The sequence below is a fragment of the Schistocerca nitens genome, chromosome 6 (genome assembly GCF_023898315.1).
Source record: "Schistocerca nitens isolate TAMUIC-IGC-003100 chromosome 6, iqSchNite1.1, whole genome shotgun sequence".
NCBI classification, from domain to species: domain Eukaryota; kingdom Metazoa; phylum Arthropoda; class Insecta; order Orthoptera; family Acrididae; genus Schistocerca; species Schistocerca nitens.
Window position 1 is genome coordinate 436,403,180 of NC_064619.1, and position 27,533 is coordinate 436,430,712.

General features: G+C 43.5%; 1 protein-coding gene across 1 annotated transcript in view; it reads left to right on the plus strand.

The window, feature by feature from the left end:
* Positions 1-1,292: 1,292 nt before the first annotated feature.
* The window catches only part of LOC126263395 (paired box pox-neuro protein-like), a 304,751-nt gene continuing 278,510 nt past the window's right edge, over positions 1,293-27,533 (plus strand). Inside the window, exon 1 of the mRNA XM_049960490.1 lies at positions 1,293-1,318. Coding sequence (XP_049816447.1) covers positions 1,306-1,318 — 13 coding nt within the window. The 5' untranslated portion in view covers positions 1,293-1,305. The remainder of the gene's footprint in view (positions 1,319-27,533) is intronic.

The following is a 27,533-nucleotide window of genomic DNA, read 5'->3' on the forward strand; positions in this document are numbered from 1 at the left end:
TGTCAGAGAGGTCACAGTTCGTAGTAACTGACGGAAAGTCAACGAGTAAAACAGAAGTGGTTTCAGGCGTTCCCCAAGGTAGTGTTATAGGCTGTTTGCTGTTCCTTATCTATATAAACGATTTGGGAGACAATCTGAGCAGCCGTCTTCGGTTGTTTGCAGATGACGCTGTCCTTTATCGACTAATAAATTCATCGGAAGATCAAAACAAACTAAAAAAGGATTTAGAAAAAATATCGGAATGTTGCGAAAAGTGCAGACCGTAAATAACGAGAAGTGTGACGTCATCCACATGACTACTAAAAGGAACTCGTTAAACTTCAGTCTAATCTAAAAGCCGTAAATTCAACTAAATACCTAGGCATTACAGTTACGAACAACTTAAATTGGAAAGAACACATAGAAAATGTTGTGGGGAAGGCCAACCAAAGGCTGCGTTTTATTGGCAGGACACTTAGAAAATGTAACAGATCTACTAAGGAGCCTGCCTACATTACGCTTGTCCGTCCACTTTTAGAATACTGCTGCGCGGGTTGCGATCCCTACCAGGTAGGACTGACGGAGTTCATCGAAAAAGTTCAAAGAAAGGAAGCACGTTTTGTATTATCGCGAAATATGGAAGAGAGTTTCACAGAAATAATACAGGATTTGGGCTGGCAATCATTAAAAGAAAGGCGTTTTTCGTTGCGACGGAATCTTCTCACGAAATTCAAATCACCAACTTTCTCCTCCGAATACGCAAATATTTTGTTGACACCGACCTACATAGGGAGGAACGATCACCAAGATTAAATAAGGGAAATCAGAGCTCGTATGGAAAGATATAGGTGTTCATTCTTTCCGCGCTTTATACAAGATACGAATAATAGAGAATTGTGAAGGTGGTTCGATGAACCCTCTGCCAGACACTTAAATGTGATTTGCAGAGTATCCATGTAGATGTAGATGTATCGAATAAAATAAAGTAAGTGTCGAAAGTTTACAGTCTCGATGGGGAAGTATGGCATTACCCGTCGCTAAGCCGTGCTGGTAGTTGAGGGAGGTGCGCTTTGCGCACTCTCGTTTGTCCTGGCGTGCCGCGCGGTAGTAGGGGTGCGTGTGCGGCGTGCAGTGGGGAGGCCGGTGGTGGGTCCAACGCAGCCGGGCGCGTGGCCGCCGGCAGTAAGGACGCGACTGCTCAGCCCGCTTTGTGATGCAAATCTGGCGCCGCTGTTGGCAGGTGCCGGAGCCGGCGGACAGCGGACAGCGAGCAGCGGACAGGCAGCACCCAGACGCCACCGCTGCGCCTCGCCCCTCCCAGCCGACATGCCGCACACCGGTGAGTACACACTGATTAATGTTCCACATTCTTTTCAAACACTGTGACTCGCCTTTGCCTATTCTTGTAGTGGCGATCTCTGTTTTAACACGATGTCGTCAGCCCATGAAAACTGAACTGCTTAAGACAGGTGAGTGTATTAGGTTTAACAAGGAATGTAGGCCTGGTAACTTAACTGCAAAATACACTGAAGAGCCAAAGAAACTGATACACTTGCCTAATATGGTCTAGGGCCCCGCAAGCACGCAAAAGTGCACTCGACTAAAGTCTGAAGGTCATTGACACCATGAATCCTACAGGGCTGTCCACAAATCCGTAAGAATATGAGGGGGTGGAGTTCTCTTCTGAGTAGCATGTTGCAAGGCATCCGAGATACGTTCAATAATGTTCACGTCTGGGTTGGGTTGTCTGGGAGATTAGACCAGACAGCGAGGTCATCGGTCTCATCGGATTGGGGAAGGACGGGGAAGGAAGTCGGCCGTGCCCTTTCAAAGGAACCATCCCGGCATTTGCCTGGAGCGATTTAGGGAAATCACGGAAAACCCAAATCAGGATGGCCGAACGCGGGATTGAACCGTCGTCCTCCCGAATGTGAGTCCAGTGTTTAACCACTGCGCCACCTCGCTCGGTTTTCACGTCTGGGGCGTTTGGAGGGCAGCGGAAGTGTTTAAACTAAGAATAGTGTGCCTGGAGCCACTCTGTAGCAATTCTGGACGTGTGTGGTAACGCATTCCCCTGCTGGACTTGCCCAAGTTCGTCGGAATGCACAATGGACATGAATGGATCCAGGTGATCAGAAAGGATGCTTACGTACGTGTCACCTGTCAAAGTCGAATTTAGACATATGAGGCGTCCCATATCACTTCAACTGCACACGCCCGACACCGTTACAGAGCCTCCACCAGCTTGAACAGTCCCCTCCTGACATGCACGTTTCACATATTCATGAGGTTGTCTCCATACCCGTACACGCCCATCCGCTCGATACAATTTCAAACAAGATTTTTACGACCAGGTAACATGTTTCCAGTCATCAACAATCCACTTTTGGTGTTTTAATGGGCCGAGGCAAGGCTTAAAGCTTTGTTGAAATGATAATTAAATCTACACCCACATGTGGGTAATGTGGGTCTCACGGGGAGCGTGCAAGGGACAAGTCCCTGCAGGCGCACTATCCTCTGTGCCCTCAGTGGCTCAGATGGACCGCCGGCACTGTAGCTCAGCGTGTACGATCAGAGGGTTAGCTGCCCTCTTCAACAAAAATAACTGAGTTAATCGACCAACAACGAACTTAAACGGATGTCTTACGACGTCCGCCCCGAGCAGATTCAACGAACAAAATGAGATAAAAAAAGGATGCATAGAGCGTCTGGCGTCTGCCATGTAAGCAGCAGATCTCGGGTTCGAGTCCCGGTCGGGGCACACATTTTCAACATGTGTCCATGTTTGCAGCTAGTGTGTCGATTTAATTATCATTTCATTCATGAGGAGCTCTACGGTCATCAACTCTATGGTCATCAATGGTAACTGTTCTGTCGGGAACAGATACTACCTTCATAATTACTAAAGCTTTGTGTCTTGCTATCATCAAGGGTACACGGGTGAGCCTTCGTCTCCGAAAGCCCATATCGATAGTGTTTCGTTGAATGGTTCGCACGCTCACACTTGTTAATAGCTCAACATTCAAATCTACAGCAATTTGCGGAAGCGTTGTCCTTCTGTCACGTTGGATTCTCTTCAGTCGTCGTTGGTCCCGTTCTTGCAGGATCTTTTTCCGGCTCAGCAGTGTGGGAGATTTAATGTTTTACCGGATTCCTACTATTCACGGTACACTCGTGAAATGGTTGTACGGGAAAATCCCCACGTCATTGCTACCTCTGAGATGCTGTGTCCCATCGCTCGTGAGCCGACTATAACACCACGTTCAAACTCACTTAAAGCTTGATAACCTACCATTGTAGGATCTGTAACCGATCTAACAGCTCCGCCCGACACTTGTCTTGTACAGGCATTGCCGACCGCAGCGCCGTATTCTGCCTGTTTACATATTAGTATCTTTGTATTTGAACACGCATGCCTATACCAGTTTCTTTGGCGCTTCAGTGTATTTTAGGGGCTGAGAACAGTAATTGCCCAAAGCACACCTTCGTCTAGCCCACATTTAAGTGATTTTCAGAGAAATTAGTCAGACAGCTTTCCGTGAACATTCGTACATACAATTTGGGCCTACAACACAGATAAACCCGACTCACCATACGATCAACAGATGTGAGAATCGTGAATAATCTCAAAATCGGCTTTTCACCTAGAACTCTTTATTTTCCTAACGATACGTTGTTTTCGAGATTGTTTTGTAGTCTCAGGCTAAAACAAACACCTTGTATTGAATTTTCTTATTTTCAGAGTACTGAAGGGCAATCTATTTTAATTGTCGAAAACCGTTCAAGAGCCAAGATCGTATAAAAAATTTCTTCTTTTAAGACGACCGGTTTCAACAGTCATAGATAGCATCTTCAGGTGTTTAACATCATTTTGTTGTAAAACATGTTCCTTTTACTCTGAATCTCACGCACGAAATATCAAGTGGATAAAACTCAGCACATTACAAACGTTTGTCATTGCTAAAATATTTAAAAACATAAAGCAGTTTGTCCAAAAGGCCATGTCCGTATACATATTGTTAGGCAAGAGGCATCTATACGCAATATGATTATGTACATACCCTTTTGGACAAGGCGCTGTATGTTTTTAAATATTTTACCAATGACAAACGTTTGTAATGTGCTGAGTTTTACCCACTTTACATCTTGTGTGTGAAGTTCAACGTAAAATGAACATTTTTTACAACAAAAAGATGTTACAGACCTGAATATAACAGCGATGACTATTGGAACCGGTCGTCTTAAATAAAGAAATTTTTTATGCAATTTTGGTTTTTGAATCGTTTTTAGCAAGCACCCTGTAGTGACGCTCAGACTAGGCCCACCGAACGGCTTACAGGTGACAGTTATTATTACTCATATTTATACCAAACAAGACAAGGAAGCCCAAATTGCGACCACAGACGAAAAGAGAGGAGCACGCTTCGGTTAGTTCTGCCATATAACAGGAAATCTGTCGAGCTGATATGGCCGACATCGACGATGATGTACTTTGGGCCCCTGTTCCTCTCAGTGGCTAATATACGTTTTACAGCAAAGCAACGTCGACAGCAGCAAAACGATCTATTGGAGATGAACTATAAGATCGTGACATACGTAAACGACTACTTCAAATTTTGACACGTGCTGCAGTACGAAATTTTTGTTGTGTTCCACTTGAAAATAGCTAGAGAATACATGTATCTGCTATAATGGCCCACCTCTTAACCACCCCTCCCCCGTGGTCGGGGTCAACTTTGTATTCTCAAATAGGAACCCTCCAATTTTTATTGCATATTCGGATTCTACGCCAAAAAATACGCATAATTTACTCAGACCATTGTTTCTCCATTTGCGGTATATCGTTGGTCGATGAATCAAAGTGTAATAGTAGATTAAAAAAAAGTAAATAACTAAAATCGGATGGCATCTATTATGGTCTTTAAAAAGTTAATATTGGGAGCAGTGGACACGAGGTGACACCCAAGTGCGACGTAACGGGTTTTGAACGACCAGGAAGACGAGGCGAGAAAATCGAAGGATCATGCAGCAAGCGATCAGGGATTTTACGGTGATTATCTCCACGATACGAGCATATGTACGGGTGTCACTTGTTCCACAAGCCATTTATAGAAGCCTTACGGATGCACATTTGCAATCCAGGCGCCTTGTCGTGTAGTGCCGTTAATACCGAGTCATCGGCCACTCCGTCCATAGTGGCGTCAAGCCAGAACGACGTGCATTGCCACAGATTGGAAAAACGTAGTGTTAAGCGATAAATCCCAATTCGTTTTGGGGACGGATGATAATCGCATATGGATGGGTGTTACGGCAGCCTGGTGAGCAGTCCCATCCACGCCGTCGCGCGCCGCACTGCCACACAGCCCGGTTGATGGTCTGGACTGGAGAGAGAAGGCATAGCCAGTCCCCAGTGGTATGTGAAACCTTAAGGGATCAGTGTTATGTTGAAGACTTTTTCAACCCCTTGTGCGACCTTTACTACAATGTCTACCAGGGACTCTTTTCCAGCAAGATAATGCTCGTCCGCATACAGCTACGTCATGCTTCGACTCTTGCATGGCCGACCTGCACCCCGGACTTGCCCTGTACAGAGAATGTGTGGGGCCACTTGAAGTACTAGATGCGCCGTGTTATTCTGTACGTGATTTGGATGTGGATGGTCAAGATTTGTGGACCAGTCAGCCTCATGACATCAGACGTCTAGTCAACTTGATGCCGGACCGTTTTTCGGCATGAATCGTAGCAAAGTGGTCAACGCGTTATTGATGTTGCACTGTATTTGTATATTTGTACTCACTGTGTTTCTTTACATGTCTTGAGTCTGAGTCAAGTGAATCTCTCTTCTGCATCGTTATGTCTTATAAATTCAGTTTCCATCCGATGTCCGATGCTTCCTTATTGCTCCATTATTTTCAGTGTATCTGAGTGTATCTAGAAAATTCATATCTAGAAGATTCACAATAGATAAACAGAGGATCCATGAAGACGCATTATGTGGAATGGAACGGAAAAGCCTGACTTAGAAGAATGGAGATCGAGAAATAATGATAATTAAAGATGTAATAGTACGCCATTTGTCCGCAGCTCGTGGTCGTGCGGTAGCGTCCTCGCTTCCCGCGCCCGGGTTCCCGGGTTCGATTCCCGGTGGGGTCAGGGATTTCCTCTGCCTCGTGATGACTGGGTGTTGTGTGATGTCTTTAGGTTAGTTAGGTTTAAGTAGTTCTAAGTTCTAGGGGACTGATGACCATAGATGTTAAGTGGTAACTGTGTGGTAGATGTAACATTTCATGAGGAAAAGTTGTGCAGAAGCTATGGATTCTTGCTGTCTCCCCAGCAGTGACATATAAATCTTATCCCTGGCGTTACTGACGTCTGTTCATAAACGTAACTTTTAAATAAGAATATTGTAACAGATGGTTTGCTTTAATAGCACGTAAGACAGATAATGTCGTCTATACTTCGAATATAGAACTGGACAAGACACAAACCGTTATTGGTTACATGGTGAGCTATGCTCCTCACGCTCTATTTTAATAATCGGGACGCAATATTAACGACATTCAGACTTTTGCACGTGATGTGGTTATTTTTAATGAAATGCAGTCTGAAAACATCCATTCTGACCTTGAAAAGGTTTAGAAGTGCTGCATATATTGGCAACCTTTTTTAAATGATCAGAATTGTATAATTAGGCACACACAAAACGCAAAGGCACAGTATCGTATGACAGCGGTATCAATGAATTCCAGTTGGAATCTGTCAATTTACACAAATACATTGGTATAACAATTTTTAGGGATATGAAAATGGATTTATCAAATCGGCTGAATCTTAGGTAAACCTTGTGGTAGCCATCCGTTCATCGATATCATACAGGAAAAAAGGAGATTACGAAGCAGATTATGTATTAATCTCTCTTAAGACGTGTTCTAAAATATTTTGCAAGTGTTTGGAACGCAAGCCAAGTAAGACTAACTTATTCAAAGAAGGGCTGCCCGAACGGTAGCACACAACGGCTCGCTCGTAGAAAGATTCACACCTGAACACTGGAAAGTTGCGCAAACCACACCAATGCCCCAGAAAGCAAATAAGAGTAATCTGCTGAATTACTGACCCACATTGCTAACATCGATTTCTAGTAGGATTTTGGAAACTATACCGTGTTTGAATATTACGAGTTACCCGAAGAAAACATTTTATTGACAAACAGGTAACACAGATTCAGAAAATATCGTTTTCGTGAATCACAACTAGCTTTTTACCATCACGAAGGAATGAGTGCTATCGACAGGGGATGTCAAAATGACTCCGTATTTTTAGATTTCCAGGAGGCTTTTGACATCGTTGCTCATAAGCGACTTCTAATAAAACTGCATAAAAATGAAATATCTTCGGTTGTGCGACAGGGTTCGTGATTTCCTGTTAGAAAGGCCATAGTACGTAATAATCGGTGGAAAAATCATCGAGTAAAACAGAAGTGATATCTGATTTTCCACTTTGCTGTTCCTGATTCACATAAACGATTTAAAAGACAATCTGAGCAGATGATGCTGTCAATTACTGTCTTATACGGTAATCAGATGCTCAAAATAAATTACATGACGATTAAGACAAGATATCTCTATAGTACGAAAAGTGGCAGTTGACCCTAAATAATGATAAATGTGAAGTCATCCACATGAGCACTAAAAGGAATCCGCTAAATTTCGGCTAAAGGATAAGACACAAATCTAAAGACTGTCAATTCAACTAAATACTTAGGGATTACAGTTACGAATAATTTAATTTGATTTGATCCATTATAAATGGTTTGTGAAAGCCTGCGACTGTAGATACAATAGGTTTGTTTATAATTAAATAAATGTTCTGCTACCAGTCACTGGTCACCAGTGACTGGTAGCAGAAGATTTATTTAATTATAAACAAACCTATACGAATAATTTAAATTGGCATGATCACATAGGGAATGCTGTGGGGAAAGCAAACCAAAGACTGCAATTTATTGGCAGAACACTTACAAAATGTAACAGGTGTATTAAAGAGAGTACTTACACTACGCTTGTCCGCCCTCTTCTGGAGTACTGCTGTGTGGCGTGGGATCCGCATCACACAGGATTGACGGATGACATCGAAAAAGTACAAAGAAGGGCAGCTCGTTTTGTATTGTCACGATATAGGGGAGAGTGTGCCACCGATATGATACGCGAATTGGGGTGGCAATTATTAAAACAAAGGCATTTTTCGTTGCGGCAGGTTCTTCTCATGAAATTTCAATCAGCAAATTTCTCGTAAAAACGTGAAAATATGTTGTCGGCACCCGCCTTCAGAGAGACGAATGGTCATGATAAAATAAGAGAAATCAGAGTTCGTACGGGAAAATTGAAGTGTTCGTTTCTCCTGGGCGCTGTTCGAGAGTGGAACGGTAGAGAAATAGGTTGAAGGTAGTTCTATGAACCTTCCGCCACGCATTTGATTGCGAATGGCACAGTAATCATACAGATGTAGATGCACCGAGCGAGGTGGCGAAGTGGTTAGCACGCTGGACTCGCATTCGGAAGAGCAATGGTTCAATCTCACATGCGACCACCTGAGCTAGGTTATCCGCGATTTCCCTAAATCGCTTAAGGTAACTGCCGGCATGGTTCCTTCGAAACACCACGGCCGACTTCCATCCCCTTACTTCCCTAATTCTGATGGAACCGGTGACCTTGGTGTCTGGTCTCCTTCCCCAAATCGACCAACCAATCGTGTAGATTGTTACGGAAGAGCTGACTGCCAGGCGCTTGAAGGTAGGCGTCAACTACCACGCGGAAGTCTGTTAACAGAGTATCAACATACAGTATTAAGTGAGAAATCTGGTAACGGACTGTAATCCCCCGTCTGTCTCTGTCGCAGGAACCGCCAAGACAAGATTAAGTACAGAGCCCACAGAGGCATTTAGGCAACCGTTCTTCGCTCGCTTCATACGTGAATGGACCGGGAAGAAACCTAGCATGTGGTAAAATCTGAAATACCCTTTCCTATGCACTTTCTGCAGAGAATAGATATAAGTGTAGATTTAAATATTAGTAAATGCAGCATTTAATTGATGAAAGGAGAAAATATAAAAATGCAGTAAATGAAGCAGGCAAAAAGGAATACAAACGTCTCAAAAATGAGATCGACAGGAAGTGCAAAATGGCTAAGCAGGCATGGCTAGAGGACAAATTTAAGGATGTAGAGGCTTGTCTCACTAGGGGTAAGATAGATACTGCCTACAGGAAAATTAAAGAGACCTTTGGAGAGAAGAGAACCACTCGTATGAATATCAAGAGCTCAGATGGCAACCCAGTTCTAAGCAAAGAAGGGAAGGCAGAAAGGTGGAAGGAGTATATAGAGGGTTTACACAGGGGCGATGTGCTTGAGGACAATATTATGGAAACGGAAGAGGATGTAAATGAAGATGAAATGGGAGAGAAGATACTGCGTGAAGAGTTTGACAGAGCACTGAAATACCTGAGTCGAAACAAGGCCCCGGGAGTAGACAACATTCCATTAGAACTACTGATGGTCTCGGGAGAGCCAGTCATGACAAAACTCTACCATCTGGTGAGCAAGATGTATGAGACAGGCGAAATACCCACAGACTTCAAGAAGAATATAATAATTCCAATCCCAAAGAAAGCAGGTGTTGACAGATGTGAAAATTACCGAACTATCAGTTTAATAAGCCACAGCTGCAAAATACTAACGCGAATTCTTTACAGACGAATGGAAAAACTGGTAGAAGCGGACCTCGGGGAAGATCAGTTTGGATTCCGTAGAAATGTTGGAACATGTGAGGCAATACTAACCTTACGACTTATCTTCGAAGAAAGATTAAGAAAAGGCAAACCTACGTTTCTAGCATTTGTAGACTTAGAGAAAGCTTTTGACAACGTTAACTGGAATACTCTCTTTCAAATTCTGAAGGTGGCAGGGGTAAAATACAGGGAGCGAAAGGCTATTTACAATTTGTACAGAAACTAGATGGCAGTTATAAGAGTCGAGGGGCATGAAAGGGAAGCAGTGGTTGGGAAAGGAGTGAGACAGGGTTGTAGCCTCTCCCCGATGTTATTCAGTCTGTATATTGAGCAAGCAGTAAAGGAAACAAAAGAAAAATTCGGAGTAGGTATTAAAATTCATGGAGAAGAAGTAAAAACTTTGAGGTTCGCCGATGACATTGTAATTCTGTCAGAGACAGCAAAGGACTTGGAAGAGCAGTTGAACGGAATGGACAGTGTCTTGAAAGGAGGATATAAGATGAACATCAACAAAAGCAAAACGAGGATAATGGAATGTAGTCAAATTAAATCGGTTGATGCTGAGGGGATTAGATTAGGAAATGAGACAATTAAAGTAGTAAAGGAGTTTTGCTATTGGGGGAGTAAAATAACTGATGATGGTCGAAGTAGAGAGGATATAAAATGTAGACTGGCAATGGCAAGGAAAGCGTTTCTCAAGAAGAGAAATTTGTTAACATCGAGTATAGATTTAAGTGTCGGGAAGTCGTTTCTGAAAGTATTTGTATGCAGTGTAGCCATGTATGGATGTGAAACATGGACGATAACCAGTTTGGACAAGAAGAGAATAGAAACTTTCGAAATGTGGTGCTACAGAAGAATGCTGAAGATAAGGTTGGTAGATCACGTAACTAATGAGGAGGTATTGAATAGGATTGGGGAGAAGAGAAGTTTGTGCCACAACTTGACTAGAAGAAGGGATCGGTTGGTAGGACATGTTTTGAGGCATCAAGGGATCACAAATTTAGCATTGGAGGGCAGCGTGGAGGGTAAAAATCGTAGAGGGAGACCAAGAGATCAATACACTAAGCAGATTCAGAAGGATGTAGGTAGCAGTAGGTACTGGGAGATGAAGAAGCTTGCACAGGATAGAGTAGCATGGAGAGCTGCATCAAACCAGTCTCAGGACTGAAGACCACAACAACAACAACAACAAATGCAGTATTGAGATTCTTTGGTACGAGACATTTCATATCTTCTAGTCCGACAATATTTCTTAAAGTATAGTTTTTCTAAGCAGTTCTAGAATTACTACAGCGTATACATAGTTTGTTTTTCGTCATTACCGTTTATTATACGGTTAAGACAGGAAAACATACTATATTAAGTTCACGCAAGAGCGTATCAGATGGCTTCAAAGACAACCTTCATGTCTGGACCACCAGGGTAGACACCTACAGATTTTTTTGGAGGATGCGGACATTAAGTGAATTGCGTGTAGTAGCGTTCTCTCTCTCTCTCTCTCTCTCTCTCTCTCTCTCTCTCTCTCTCTCTCTCCACGCGTGCTCAACACTCGGCAATGACCATAATAAATCCTCTGCGCACTCTTATTTTCCTTTCGCGGCATTCGAGAACCTCCGGTAAAGACTTGCATTATGAAACCGTAAGGAAGACGTTAGGGCCGAAACATTACAGTGATACTAGCACTGGGCCACCCGCGTTCTCTGAGTCAGCAGCTGTTTGCGTCAGCAGTTTCTACCCAGAAGCTTCGCTTCCAGAAGCCGACCGCAACAGCCACTTACTGTCCGTCTCTCGGCGAAGAAATTTAGGCGTTGATTCTTTTTTCTACATTTTGAGAAACAACATTTCATCAGACCAGTCTTGCAGCCACAGAGAAAGATGTTTACAGTCCATGACAGAATGTTTATAACAAGAAACCATTTAAATAACCCTAAAACACCTACCGACCGATCGAAAATTTTTGCCTAAGCACATGGCGGACGTTGCAGACCACAGGGTTCTGGCATAAGTTCTATGCTACAAGGCCAGGTACTTCAGATATAAGAGGTTATTCCTCGTCTCTGATATCTCCCAGTGAATCGAGCATTCGGCATTCCGGGAAGCTGAACCTCCGTACAATTAACACGAATTTTCAACATGCTTAATAAAAATCTCAAAATAAATTTTCCCAAGTTCGCTTCGTTCATCCTAACATCCCCTCAAATTAGATGACGCGTCTTCATGCGCTTTTCGGGATGTGCTCTCTTAAAAATCAGCACCTCGTGTAACGTAAATCTCATTTTAGCCTCGTGAGTTGCGCAATGCTTTATTTTATTTCCTTTTTTGTGCAGGTTGCCGATTTAAGGAATTTTTGTGGTTACTAAAAGGAAACAGCCTACTGGATATCTTTCTCGTATTAAATTCTTTCATATTTTCAGAAATAAAATCCCGCCGACGGTGAGGTAAACTTTGTCTAAATATGTCTACTGTATGTAAAAGACGAATTATAGTGTTTTACATCAGTTCAAATGGTTCTGAGCACTATGGGACATAACACCTGAGGTCATCAGTCCCCTAGAACTTAGAACTACCTAAACCTAACTAACCTATGGAAATCACACACATACATGCCAGACGCAGAATTCGAGCCTGCGACCATAGCGGTCGCGCGGTTCCAGACTGAAGAGACTAGAACCGCTCGACCAGTTTTACATCAGTATGGACTAAGTCCTACGTTCACAAACGGGGCATATAACTAAACGGGTATGCAACTAAACCATTTTAGACCTCATAATTACCGTGAATAAGGAAATTTTTTGTGAAATGATCTTCGAAATGTAGCAACATCGCAGAAAATTATTTAAAAATATTATGACGAAAAATCCTTATTCTATAGTACTAGAATAAACACAACGAGCTTCTGATAGCCTGAAACTAACGCCTTCAACAACGGATTCAATATGGCGTGCGTGTTGTACTAATACTTGACGTAAATATTACAAACGATTAGCATCCCAAATGTATTTTCACTAGGTGGCGTGTGCACTGATGAAACTTCTTGGTAGGGTAGAAGTGTGTTCCACATATCCACAATAGCCTCTCTTGCAGGAGTGTGTGTTCACCAAAGTACGTAGAAGAACTTCTGCGAAGTATGAAAGGTAGGGGCTGAGGTGCTGACAAAGCAAGGGTGTGAGGGCGGATTTGTGAGTCGTGCTTGGATAGCTCAGCCCGTAGAGTACACCCTCGAGAAAAAGCCCAAGGTTCGAGTCACAGTACGGCACACAGTTTTAATGTGACAGGTAGTTTCAACGTTTGACATGTGTGAATACGCACACAAGTAGAACAGTAACGCTTTCAAGCGCTGTAAAATATATGCTTTAAGACAGGGAAAGAGAAAGACAGCAGAATTACAGTGCTTTACATTTCTCATACTAATATTCAGTTAAATGCGCATAGGAATATTTTGTTCAAAAGTAACATGTTATTAAATTGTAAGCACAAAATGAGAAATAATAGATCCGTAGATGGCAGCTGCGGAACGTATGTAGGAGAAAGCGCAAACGCGACGTGCACTATCATACTTCTATCTTTGATGTGGTAGGAAAAGATCAACGGAGAAAAAATTATATTGCATTATCGAAGTATCTACAGCAGCATCGATTTGTTTTTCATCAAACAGCAATTCTGTAAAAATATATTTGGTGGTAACAAATACGTTTTGATGCAAGCGGAGCAGCTGTTTAAGGGGCTCCGGAATGCCCTATACTTGCAATGTTAAAATAACGCTTATAAATTACATCTTTCCTCACAAAGTATTTGAGGTAGGAAGTTGAACTTTTTACAGATTATTTATTGGAATATGGGCTACAACTTAACACAGGGATTTTACAAAATTTTAGTTCAGTTATTAAAGATGATTTTTTGCAATTGTAATGAAAATTCACAACTTTTTTTGCAATTTTTTGTTTATATATTCAAAAATATACAGTTTTTTGGAAAAAGGCTGTGTTAAATTATGCAGAAGGTACTGTGTAACATTTACTGAAAGTTTGAAACAAATATGTTTGGAAGATCCTTAGAAAACATGTAATTAGTATGAGAAAATAAAAGTTTTGAGAATCGAGCGACAAAGATTGGATTAACTTTTTAGTGCATTCCAGGTCCATAGGATGGATTATCTTCATCCTCTGCAAACTCCTCCTCCAGCTTCCTCTTCTTCCTCCTCCTGCTTACTCTTGCTTGTATTTCTAGACTCTTTACAGCCATGTCTGCAGCCCGAAGGCGTTCCTTGTCTAAAGCAAGCATCTCTCGTACCATGTTAGAACCTATCTTCATTCCCATATTTCTAAATACCTTTGGCTTTCCAACATTTCTCCTTTTCTTAAAAGCCTTCAGAGGATTTCTAATAACTTTACTTTTACTCATTATTATACTTCAACAAAACAGAGACTCAAGAAACAGAATTAATTACGAATATTTTCGAGATAATGACAGAGTAAATAAACATGAAACAATCGACAATCACACCAGCGATATATATTGACCCATCACAGGTTAGCCACAACACATACTTTATCTCACATCACTAAAATGTACCTGATGAACACGGACGTTAATAATAACACCATTTGACAGCAGTTTAACAGCGCCACAGTGGGTCACGCCCATGTAGAACACATTTCAAAAAAAATTCAAAAATAGTTGTAGTCTTCGGAATTGAATAAATTATATATCTATTAAAAGGTAATAGTCTGCAGATTCAGAAAACGCAAAAAAGTAAAAATTGAACTTTTCATGATTTTGAGCCTTTCCGGAGCCCCTTAAGTATGATAACAGTTCCAGATGCCGAATGTAAATATGGGAGGCATACTGTACACGTTATACCTATGTTGGAGGACAGCCTCCTCACAGTACGGCCACCTGACTTGTAAGACCTCACGTTCCTGGGAGTGCAATGACTGTTGCCTTGGTAACGCAGTAATGAGTCGCTTTAAATGCTAACGCGTACCACCTAGTAATGCCTGCGGCCCCTAGTGTTTCGTACCGGCTCTTCTTCCTTCGTTTCCTTACTCTTCACATCTCGCACCCTGCATCTTACCGGCGTGAGTAGACCACTACTAACGTGTCAAGTGTCTGCGCTGACCAATTTACAGGCTGATCACCAGTCGAGCGAAGCCCGCCGGAAAGTTTTCGAGTCATGGATCGGAGAAGTAAGAACCCGGCTGACGCTAACTATCTCACCTGATTTTGTCCAGAGCAACCGTTTGCAGCTTACGCGGAAATAGGTCAGGTATTGGTGAGTCCACACGAACACTTGCAATCATGTTGTTGCAGAGTTAGGTGTTGGGCGTGATGTGAAGTCCAGTGCTGTTTCCGTTGGACTTAGCCACTGACAAAGCAGAACGTCACGGAGGTAGCAGGTTTACATACGTTCGCGTTTCTTAAAAACGTTTACAGAGATCAAATTAAATATTGTATATTGCCGAAACTTGAATGTTGAACGCTATGATTCAGAATTACGTTATGATACCGCTACAACTGCTTATTCTAGCAGTACATTCTATGATTCTACCGTGAGGGCGTGCACATGTGCAGCCTATGACAACCGTGTCACCTGTAAACTTTGAAGTACTTCTGCTGTGTATCATCAAGGGACTTGTATTGCTCCAGGGGGTTTGGACAACAATATGTACGATGAGAGTCTCCTTATGGTCACCGCATTGGAACACCGAATGAGACAGGCGGACGTCGCAGTGAATGTAACTGTCAAAGTAATGTTTCCAGAATCTGGAAGAAGTTTTTAGCGGCAGGATTAGTCGAGGATCGTCGCATAAATATCAGCGGAAGAAATACAACAGGCATGCAGGACCGATATCAGTGTATAACAGCAAATAGACAGCCTCAACGCAATGTGACACGTTACGGCGGCAGCTACAGGAGTGCAGTTGTCAAGACAAGTTATGCGAAGCAGGCTCCATGAGCAGTGATTACGTGCCAGAAGATCTTTCGAGCCCCCTCCTCTAAATCGGGTTCCGAGAAGGGCTCGTGTCGCATGGGCATGAAACCAATCTTTGTGAGCTAGGCAGCAGTGAAACAAAACGCTATATTCTAATGAGACAAGTATCAGTCTCCATCCTGACAATATCAATATTCACGTGTGGAGGCAACGAGAACAACGTTCACACCCCAGCTGTATCGCAGACCACCACCCTCATCAAGGTGGTTCAGTGATAGTTTGAGGTGGGATCATCTATGGCATCAGGACACCCCTTATTCCAATGATTGGTGTGAAGTATCAGGACGACATCCTAGCACGCCCCGTTTGGTCAACATGTTGGATCAGGATTCACTTTGATGGAAGACAATGTACCCTCCCATCGTCACAGTCTTGTGAACACCTTCCTAGTGGAGCATAGAATCAGTCGGATGGAATGGTCTACCGTATTCTCCAGATCTGCCACATAGAGGCCGTTGTAGAGGAATGTAGCAATATCACATATTCTTATCTGGATAATATGCTAAGTAGTATGCGTAACCGCGTTCAAAAGTATCTCCAGTTACTAGGAGGGCCAATTGATTCATAAACAATGTGTTATGCAAGATGACATCGAGGACTAACTGTAGTGTCTGTTGTGCAGTCTATTATATATACATAATCAAGTGGAAATGTTTATCTCCATTATTTTCTTTTTCTTGCGACTCTATCTGATAGAACAAAACCAGTTTGTTTCTTATTATGTCTGGTATTGATAGTAAGCAGTACGCAATATTTATTTTGACCACTATACAGCCGGCCGCTCTGGCCGAGCGGTTCTAGGCGCTTCAGTCCGGAACCACGCTGCTGCTACGCTCGCAGGTTCGAATCCTGCCCCGGGCATGGATGTGTGTGATGTCCTTAGGTTAGTTAGGTTTAAGTGGTTCTAAGTCTAGGGGACTGATGGCCTCAGATGTTGTCCCACAGTGCGTAGAGCAATTTTGAACACTGTAGATACAATGGTCGCCAGCAGCCGCTGCTCCACTAGAAATAAATGCTGAACAAAAATTAAACTGCAGCATTTTAAACTGAATGGCCACGTCACGGTAAGATTTGTCACGGTTGGAGATGTGTCCAGTATGGCGCCCGAGTGTTACGGCTACATGTGGTGTATGGTGCCAGTGTACTCACCGGTATCTGAGCAATCTGTTACAGAAAGATGTGTAGTGAACGTGACAGCGCCTCCCAGTGCTGGTCTAAGGTAAACACTGCAAGTACCACCTTAACGAGCGACGGAGATAATGTTTAACCACTCGCCGACAACAAGGACGTGAGAGATGAATACAATCCACGTCAAAGGAACCATACCGGCATTCCCCTTAAATCGGTTTGAGAGAAATCACGGAAAACCTAAACTGTTAATAAGATAAAGTTTTCGGGTTGCCACCCGGGATTCGTCGATGTGGGTTGACACGTCGAAGAAATTCAACCTGCTGCAGACCCAAGGACTTCAGAAAGGTTCACCCGATTACACAAGATCATATATCATCATTAAGATAAAAACTTTAGGTAAATTTTAATTATTAATCGTAACTAAAGTATACATTTGTGCCCATTGTAAGTTGCTATTCTTGAGGTTCGTGGTGGTGTCTCCCTGCTACAGTTATCTTGCTCGCTCGTTCGTTCATTACCCACTGTACATCGAGTCGAGATGGCGGTAACACACAGCTTTTCAGTAGGTGCAGTTCGTTTGCAACTGTGAGGCGTTATTTCCACCACAAGGACACAGGGTAAAGGCCGTCACCGCACGGGCCGTGCATTCGACCGTCAGTATTGAGCGTGCCGAGTTTCTGACAACACAGTGTCGAAAAAGCATGCTGCGGAGTCTTTCCGAACGTGCAGTGCAATATCAAGCATGTCAGACATTCTGAACATGAATCTGAACGTAGGCCAATGGGATGGAAGAACGCCACCTACGTCACATGCAGGCCATCTCTCTTTTCTGTATACAGCTGGGAGACGCCATATTGGATTTCAAATCAAATTAAACCTAAATAACGTAAGGACATCACACACATCCATGCCCGAGGCAGGATTCGAACCTGCGACCAAAAAAATGGCTCTGAGCAATATGCGACTTAACTTCTGACGTCATCAGTCGCCTAGAACTTAGAACTAATTAAACCTAACTAACCTAAGGACATCACACACATCCATGCCCGAGGCAGCATTCGAACCTGCGACCGTAGCGGTCGCTCGGCTCCAGACTGTAGCGCCTAGAACCGCACGACCACTCCGGCCGGCCGAACCTGCGACCGTAGCGGTCGCGCGGTTCCAGACTGAAGCGCCTAGAATCGCTCGGCCACTCTGGCCGGCGACAGTAGGTCCACAACCAACTATACTGCTACAAGTAACTAATCGCCAGAAATGCATATTGACTATCTCGTGGTCATACACGGCATAGACTGCATAACAACAACGTAGCTCATAATAACTGTTCACAGCGAGGACCGCCAGTTTCAATGCAGGTATTGCAAAGGCGCATGCAGTTCTGCCGTACTTTCGACAAGATGCCAGGTGTCAGTTGTACACTGAAACAGACAGCTGGTGATAAACGGTGTACACCGTTGACCACCAAACAAACGTACTGTACACAATTTAGCTCATAGCAAGCGTGGCATATGACGACCGCATGCGTCGCATCGACGCATTAACCTGTGCCGCACGAACACCACTACCCTGGTGTCAGTTTTTCATTGTATCTGTCAGCTTCTGATGTGTCCATGGTGAGGTGTGTTATTGTGTACAGTACGCGTAGTCGAAGATGTAACGTAACTCGTCATGAGAGTTAGTTGCCATACATTTAAAGTACGGTGCGGGACGGTGCAGTGCCGGTAAAAGCGGCATAAATGCACAGAGAACGCCTTTCCAACAAGCGACATCTTAACAGGAAGAAGTTTATCTCCACGGATCTTTGAAAGAGTGCGGCAGTCCCTCATGGGCTGTTGCTATTATTGCATCGAGACTGGCGATCGATACTTTCTACAATTACTGTGAGCTACGTTGTTGCTTTGCGGTGTACATTCTGTATCTCCATAACAATATATATGCATATAATCGGTTATGGATCTACTACGTACTACGTATCACCTGTTTCAGTTTGACAAAAACGATTTGAGACACCCTGTATGTTAACATTTCAGAGCTATTCTTGGAGATAAAAACATCTTTATCGATGAAATCACATTTAATAATAATAAAATGCTGCTTAAATTTACACGTCTGCCCCCCCCCCCTCACCAAATATGGACATATGTTAGAGACAGCACTTCCACTTCATTTACAAAAACTGGGCACAGTTTCTCGTCGAAAGCCTTTGGTTTTCTATTTTTTGTATCTTAAAGATGGCTTTGATATAAAGGGCAAAACGTATCTGGAATGTAAGTAAATATTTTATTGCAAAAAGGAAAAACAAATACTTGTTGCAGAAAATGGTCACACCAATAAACTTACGTTGTAAGCTCAGTTTATACTATCTAATCTCGTCTGGTCCGTCTGTAAGTAGGCTGTTTAGGTTCTTATATTGGTAACGCCACCGCCACGTAGCGCTCTGTATGAAAATCACTGACTTTGCTGTGTGCAGTCTGTGGCTGGTCTGCATTATTGCAGTATTGCTATTGTAGTGTTGGGCAGTTGGCTGTTAACAGCGCGTAGCGTTGCGCAGTTGGAGGTGAGCCGCCAGCAGTGGTGGATGTGTGGAGAGAGATGGTGGAGTTTTGAGGGCGGATGATCTGGACGTGTGTCCATCAGAGACAGTAAATTTGTAAGACCGGATGTCATGAACTGCTATGTATTATGACTTTTGAACACTATTGAGGTAAATACATCAAAATCTTTCATTTGCTAACTATGCCTATCAGTAGTTAGTGCCTTCAGTAGTTTGAATCTTTTATTTAGCTGGCGGTAGTGGCGCTCGCTGTATTGCAGTAGTTCGAGTAACGAAGATTTTTGTGAGATAAGTGATTTGTGAAAGGTATATTTTAATGTAAGTCAGGGCCATTCTTTTGTAGGGATTATTGAAAGTCAGATTGCGTTGCGCTGAAAATATTGTGTCAGTTTAGTGTTGATCAGAATAGGTAAAGAGCGAAATGTCTGAGTACGTTCAGTTCTGCTCAGCTGTTTGAAAATCAAATATCAGCACAGTCTTTCATACATTTTTCTAAGGAGACGTTACACGCCTAAATCGCTCTTAGATGCACGTTTTTCCTGGAAGGAATGCGGCTTTCGTTCTTCTGGAAATGACTGTAAAAAGACAGACGAATCTTCAGAACGCGCTGCTCCAGAGTCTCCTGCTTTTTGTCGTGGAAGAAAGGCGCAGGTAATTCGCACGTTGGCTTCCGGCCCGGTGCAAGCAATGACGCACGCGAAGGTGGCCGTCGGGCCAGCACAGAATTACAGTACGAATTCCTAGCAACATCACACCCGTCTTCCCCGACCACCGCTACCACCGAGCCGGCACTTGTGCGAGTTGATTTACGGATCGAGCTGTCATCCACGTATCACGTGACCCTATCGGGCCGCACAATATTTATTGCTATATTCAAGCAATCAGCATCTCGGCAATTTATCGATCCACATTCGAGAATAAAATATAGCCGTATCCCGTTTTATTGTAACGCGTTATGGATGAAGCCGAGCTGTCATTAGGAAGCTAACAGCTAAGGCCGTAACAAGTGAACACTGGTGCTCCCAGCATTTCAAATTACTGCTTCTCGATCTTGATTCCTACTGACGCAGGCCCAGGTGAGCATTAGTTAACAACGTGCTCCAGTTTATCAATCGTGGTAAGAAATATGGTGGCTGCTGCAACTTTTGACTGTATGGCTGCTTATATCTGATGGTGGAACAACAGAACTGTGCGTGCACGGAGCGAGACAGAACGCTGCAGTAGCTAATTACGAAGGAAATTTCACAAAGTAACTCTGCAAGAGTTGAAGAAAAAGAGAATTGACAGCACTGTTGAAGAAAGAAATATTTCTCCTGTTAATCTTCGATGTTTTAATTAATGAATCGGTCCAAGTACTTATCTGGACCATACTTAGAGTCTACAGACTCCTAGGCTGAACCAATAGCGCGGGTATTACCAGGGGAAGTTTTGTGCCAACTAAGTCACTGTGTACAACATGTTAGAGCAATTATCTTTCTAAAAGCCCATAACGAAGAGTTTAAGGTTTATGAGTGAAGTGTATGAAATACTGTACAATTTGTAATATTGATCAGATAATGTAAATGAAAAGAAATGAAATCAACCCTATTTATTAACATTGCTATTAACAAATACATTTTTAAGAAGGGAAAAAAGTTGAAATCCATGACCATGCAAAAATCAGTATTTCAGTCTTTTTTTAAAGAAAGAAAACAACATATTGTTGCAAGCAAACGTATTTGTTAGTAAAATGAGAGATGGAGATATGAATGTAAGAAGAAGCAAAATTTATTTATACGTAACTACCGATCTAACCCACCTTCGCGCGGGTAGCTCTGTCCACAGACGACCGACCTGCCTGCCGTAGCCGCTGACTCACGATCAAGTTACATTAATGTGATCACAGCCCAAGTTCGACATCACAATGTAATAACCACTGACAGACGGCAGCACTGGCAGTGGAGGATGTACACTGTAGTCCCAAAGAAAATGGTATAGGCATGCGTATTCAAACACAAGACATCTGTAAACAGTTATAATACGGCGTTGCGTTCGGTAACGCCTATATAAGACAACAAGTGTCCGACACAGTAGTTAGATCGGCTACTGCTGCTACGATGGCAGGTTATCAAGACTTAAGTGAGCTAGAAAGTGGTAGTCGGCGCACGAGCGATGGGACACAGCATCTCCGAGGTAGCGATGAAGTGGGCTTTTCCCGTACAAACATTTCTCGAGTGTACCGTGAATATCAGAAATCCTGTAAAACATCAAATCTCCGACATCGCTGGGGCCGGATAAAGATCCTGCAACAATGGAACCAACGACGGCTGAAGAGAATCGTTCAGCGTGGCAGAAGTGCAACCCTTCTGCAAATTGCTGCAGATTTCAATGCTGGGCCATCAACAAGTGTAAGCGTGCGAACCATTCAGTGAAAAATCATGGATAGGGAATTTGGAAGCCCAAGGCCGACTCGTTTACCCTTGATGACTGCACGACACAAAGCTTTACGCCTCGCCTGGGCCCGTGAACACCGACATTGGACTTCTGATGGCTGGAAACATGTTGCCTGGTCGGACAAGTCTCGTTTCACATTATATCGAACCGATGGACGTGCACGGGTTTGGAGACAACCTTATGAATCCATGGAACCATGCATGTTATCAGGGGACTATTTAAGCTGGTGGAAGCTCTGTAATGGTGTGGGCCGTGTGCAGTTGGAGTGTTATGGGATCCCTGATACGTCTAGCTACGAATCTGACAGCTGACGCGTACGTAAGCATCCTGTCTGATCACCTACATCCATTCATATCCCTTGGTCACTCCGACGGAGTTTGGCAATTCCAGCAGGACAATGCGACACCCCACACGACCAGAACTGCTACAGAGTGGCACCAGGAACACTCTTCTGAATTTAAACACTTTCACTGGCCACCAAATTCCCCAGGCATGAACATTATTGAGCTTTCTGGAATGCCTTTCAATGTACTGTTCAGAATAGATAGGCACCCCTCGTTCTCTTACGGATTTGTGGACAGCCCTGCAGGATTCATGGTGTCAGTTCCCTCCAGCACTACTTCAGACATTAGTCGAGTCCATGCCACGTCGTGTGGCGGCATTTTTGCGTGCTCGCGGTGGTCTACATGATTTAGGCAAGTGTATCAGTTTCTTTGGCTCTTTAGTGTTTCAAGCGTGTCATTGAGACGCGAAAAACAATAATGCAGAAACGGAGCGATTTATCTGTCCAAAAGGGCATGATCATTGGCCTTCGGGTCAAGGCTGCAAGCATTTCCAAAAAGGCTAAGTCTTTAAAATATTTATGTGCCGCCATTGTTAAAGTATACCGTGCATAGCGAAATGGCACTGTGAAAAATGGGACTGAGCAACTGTGGTGCACCACGGACAATAGATGACAGCGGTGAACGATGGCTGCGGAAATGTGTAGTTGAATAGACGTGAAACTGTTGAGCCACTGACCGCCAAGGCGAACCAAGGGGCTACCAGAGTGTCTCCTCAACGACCGGTAGGCGAAAGTTGCTGCGTATGGGTCTTCGCAGGAGGCACCTGGTTTGTCCACCCATGTTCATCAACGAAGAAGGCTGGGATCTGCACGCCAGTACCGCGGCTGGACGTCCACTGAATGACGACAGGTAATGCTTTCTGGTCAGTCCCGTTTTATGTTCCAATCGCCGGAAGGGTCTAGGCTAGAGGAGAGAGTGTTATGGTCTGGAGAATGTTTGCGTGGCATTCTGCGCGATCTCCCCATACTGGAAGGCACAAGGGACCAATGAAATTGTGCAGCTGTCCTTGGGGATCATGTCCATCCCTACGTGCAGTTTGTTTTTCCTCGGCACGACGACATCCACCAGCAGCACAATGCAAACGTGTCACACAGCTGAGAGAGTACGTGCGGGCTTCGATGAGCACCAGTATGAGTTTACTCTACTCTCTGGGCCACCAAATCCCCCCAGATTTAAACCCAACAGAGAATATGTGGGCTCACCTCGCCCGCGCTGTCCGTTCCATGAATGCTCAACGGTGAAACCTAGCGCAGTAAACGACGGCACTGGAGTTGACACGGCTCCACATCCCTGTCGGTACATTCCAGAATCTCACTGACTTCCTTCCTGCCCGTACACAATGCAGAAGGTGGTTATTCAGGCTTCTGACAGGTGGTCACATTAACAGTACTGGAAAGCGTATATTAAACGCATAAGCCTTCCTCGTGAATCAGTCTCTTAGTGAAAACCCAATCAAAATCCCTACAGCAGTTTCTGAGATTATCCTTCACAAACAGACAAAAGAAAATGTTACTTTACTTTACATGTGGCAAGGGCCTTATCGACCATAATCCTGCTCTACGAGCCTCTTCCACTTCTGCCTGTCCAATGCGCTGTTTGCCCAGTTGCTGTTGCTGTTCAATCTGGTTGTGTCCTTCCGAATGTTATCCCGCCATCTGATTCTGGGTCTCCCTCTTCCTCTCGTTCCATCTATTGTTCTGCTGAATGCCATTCTAGGTAGTCTATTCTCTGCCATTCTTGCTATATGGCATGCCCAATTCAACCTTCTCCTCTTGAGCACTTCGACGATGTTACGGTGTTTGTACAGCCCTCTTAATTCTTCATTTCTTCTTATTCTCCATTCCATGTTATTTTCGTCGTATACAGGTACAAAAATTTTCCTTAGTACTTCTCTTTCGAATATTAACAGTTTTTCCTCATCTTTCTTTCTAAATATTAATGTTTCACATCCATACAACATCACCGGTATAATGGTCGATTGATATAAGCGGATTTGAAGTTACAGCTAAGTGATCTTTTTCTCAGAATTTTGATGAAACTAAAAAGTGTCTTGTTTGCTGTTGATAAACGGGCATCTATTTCTATATCTGTTCTGTTGTTATTACTAAAAAGACTTCCTATACTTGAAGTGGTCAACGGTCTTGAAATTGAATCCATCCACAGTCAGAGATGCATCTTTTCTGGTTTTCTTACTTATGGACAGGTATTCTGTCTTTTCATCATTAACATGTAATCCTGTTTTCTCAGCAATTTTGTAGTAATTTTGTATCATTCTGATTAATTCTCTTTTGGAACTACTTATTAGTGCTACATCATCTGCATAGGCAAGTCTTGTAATGTTCACGTCCTGTAGCTGGATCCCTTGTGGACTGATTTTAGAAAATTCTCTATCGATCTTCTCTAGGACAAGGTTAAATAAAACAGTTGAAATGGCATCCCCTTGTCTCAGTCCAGTGTACACCTTAAAATCTTCAGTTTCTCCTACCGGTGTCTTTATGCGACATAAAGTTTCATCTATACACATTTTAACTAATCTGATTAATTTTGACGGGGGCTTTCATTTAATAACGTGTAGGCGCCGCGCGGGGTAGCCGCGCGGTCTAAGGGCGTCTTGCCACGGTGGGAGCGGCTCACACCGTCGGAGGCTCGAGTCCTCCCTCGGGCATGGGTGTGTGCGTCGTCCTTAGCGTAAGTTAGTTCAAGTTAGATTAAGTAGTGCGTAAGCTTAGGGACCGATGACCTTAGTTGTTAGGTCCCATAAGCCCTTACCACAAATTTCCAATTTTCCAACATGTAGTCCTGTAGATTTAAAAACAATACTTTCCCCTTTAATTTGCAATAGAGTGACAGTTTCAAGTTATCTCGCTGTCTAATTAGTTTGCTAGCTTTCTTCGTAATGATGCTAATTGAAGCGCCACGCGTTTGGCCGGCCGCCACTGGAAATTTGGCGCAAGGGAGCGCGAAGTTTGAGAGGCAAATGCTCACCGTACCTTAGCGGTCCACTGAAAAATTCAGCCGAATAATCCAATAGAAAATACCTAAGGCTATGGCTTTTACGATTATAAGAGGGCCTGCATATCACAAAACAAAGGTTTTTTTACGTTTTAGGTGTAGTCTAGGGGGAAAGCGAGTGCCTGGAAACCGACAGGTCACAGAATCAGGTCGGACCAAGGAAATTTTCAGTCTGCCTCTAATCTAGTCTTCACCTCTCGATGAGAAGAGTCGCCAGGAACGACGCGTATCTTTTTCTTCTCAGTTTACTAATCTCTGACCCTGACGGGAATCGAATTTGGTCCCCTTTACTTGGGTATCAGCCGCGTTGTCCGTACAGAAACTGAGGCGGACCGGCGTGTGGTTCGGATTCCACGTTAAGCTGTAGGGACACGCAAGTCGCCGAGCTGGGGCCCAATTGAAAGACCTGCTGCCAGCCTTCGAGTTGCACGAAACACACGATATTTTTTTAAATTTTTGTGGTGCGGGTTTCTTCGTCGTCCAGCCTACATAGCCTACGCGTGATTAGGGCTTTGTTTCTTTTACTCTACCTACTATTGTTAGTTCTGGAAATAAACAAAACTCCATCTTAACATGTTTCTGAAAACTCCCAGCCTTTGTAATTTTCTGCGGAATCTCATTACTCACAAAGACGGTATTGCTTGTGCAAAAGCAATTACGAAGCACGCTAGCTCTGTCGACTTACAGACGCCTTCTCTACGAATAGGTTGATTCACAATACACGGATGAGCCAAAACATCTTGACTACATCTACGTCTACATCTACGTCTACATCTACGTCTACATCTACGTGGTTACTCTGCTATTCACAATTAAGTGCCTGGCAGGTGGTTCAATAAACCACCTTCAAGCTGGCTGTCTACCGTTCCACTCTCGAACGGCTCGCGGGAAAAACGAGCACTTAAATTTTTCTGTGCGAGCCCTGTTTTACTCTTTATCGTGATGATCATTTCTCCCTATGTAGGCGGATGCCAACAGAATGTTTTCGCAATCGGAGGAGAAAAATGGTGGTTGAAATTTTATGAGAAGATCCCGTCGCAACGTAAAACGCCTTTTTTTTAATGATTGCCACTGCAACTCGTGTCTCATAACCGTAACAGGATCTCTCGTATTTCACGATAATAGAAAACGAGTTGCTCTTCTTTGAACTTTTCCGACGTCCTCCAGTTAGTCCTATCTGGTAAGGGTCCCACACACCGAAGCAATTCTGTACTCAAGCTGTCAGTGACTCAAAAAGAAGTTCAATAGGCAACCACAAGAAATCCTAAAATCATTTCTTATGGACAGGTCTTTCTGTTCCCTGGATGAATTTTTAATTACAAGATGTCACATACGTAGGTAAAAGAACTAAATTGTTGGTTGCGTGGGTAGAATTAAACGGTAATGCATTCATTTTTATTCATATTAAGTCGGTAAGATATATATACTGCACCGGCGGAATGTTACGTGATACCATGTACTTATACGTTTGTGACTATTACAGCGTCATGTATCACAAAGCGAAAAAAGTGGTCCAACTAAAACATTCATATTTCCTTACGTACTACACGAATATGTAATAAAAATTGTGGTTCCTATTTTTAAAAAAAGCTGTTGATATCCGTTTGACCTATGGCAGCGCCATCTAGTGGGTCAACCATACCGCCATCTGGTTTCCCCCTTCAAGCAAGACGAGTTTCGTTCTTTGTAGTTTTTTCGTTTGAAGCTTATTTCGTGAGATATTTGGACCGGTCACGATCAATGGGCCACCCTGTATATTGTGCTATCCTCAGGAAATTTAAGAAACGACTTCTTCTCCATGACAGCGCAACTCCTCACACAAATCTGCGCTCCCGAAAGGAGCTCAAATAACTCCATTGACCTGCTCTTCCTCATCTAATCTACAGCCCTGATCTCGCACCTTCCGAATTCCATCTGTTTTGCCCAATGAAGGGAGCACTCCACGGGACGCAATATGTGAATAATGGGAAGGTTATTGAGCAGCAAGACGCTGGTTCCGACGTTGACGCATGCGGGTACACAGCCCCCCCCCCCCCCCCCGTAAGGTGGTGTAAGGCCGTCGAATTAAGCAGAGATGACGTTATAAGACAGGTTTAATAGCGAAAAGAGTGAAGGATAATGAGGTGTACTGGTATCCTGAATAAAACCAACCTGCTTTCAGAAAAAAAAGTGTTGAATGGCTTCTTGAAAGGCCCTCGTATATGAAGAATCAGGACTCGTCAGAAAACACGACCTGCTATCCCTTCTGTGGGCAATGTTGTCGTTTGGCGTATCACTGTCGGCGTGCACCTGTCTGCTGCCGT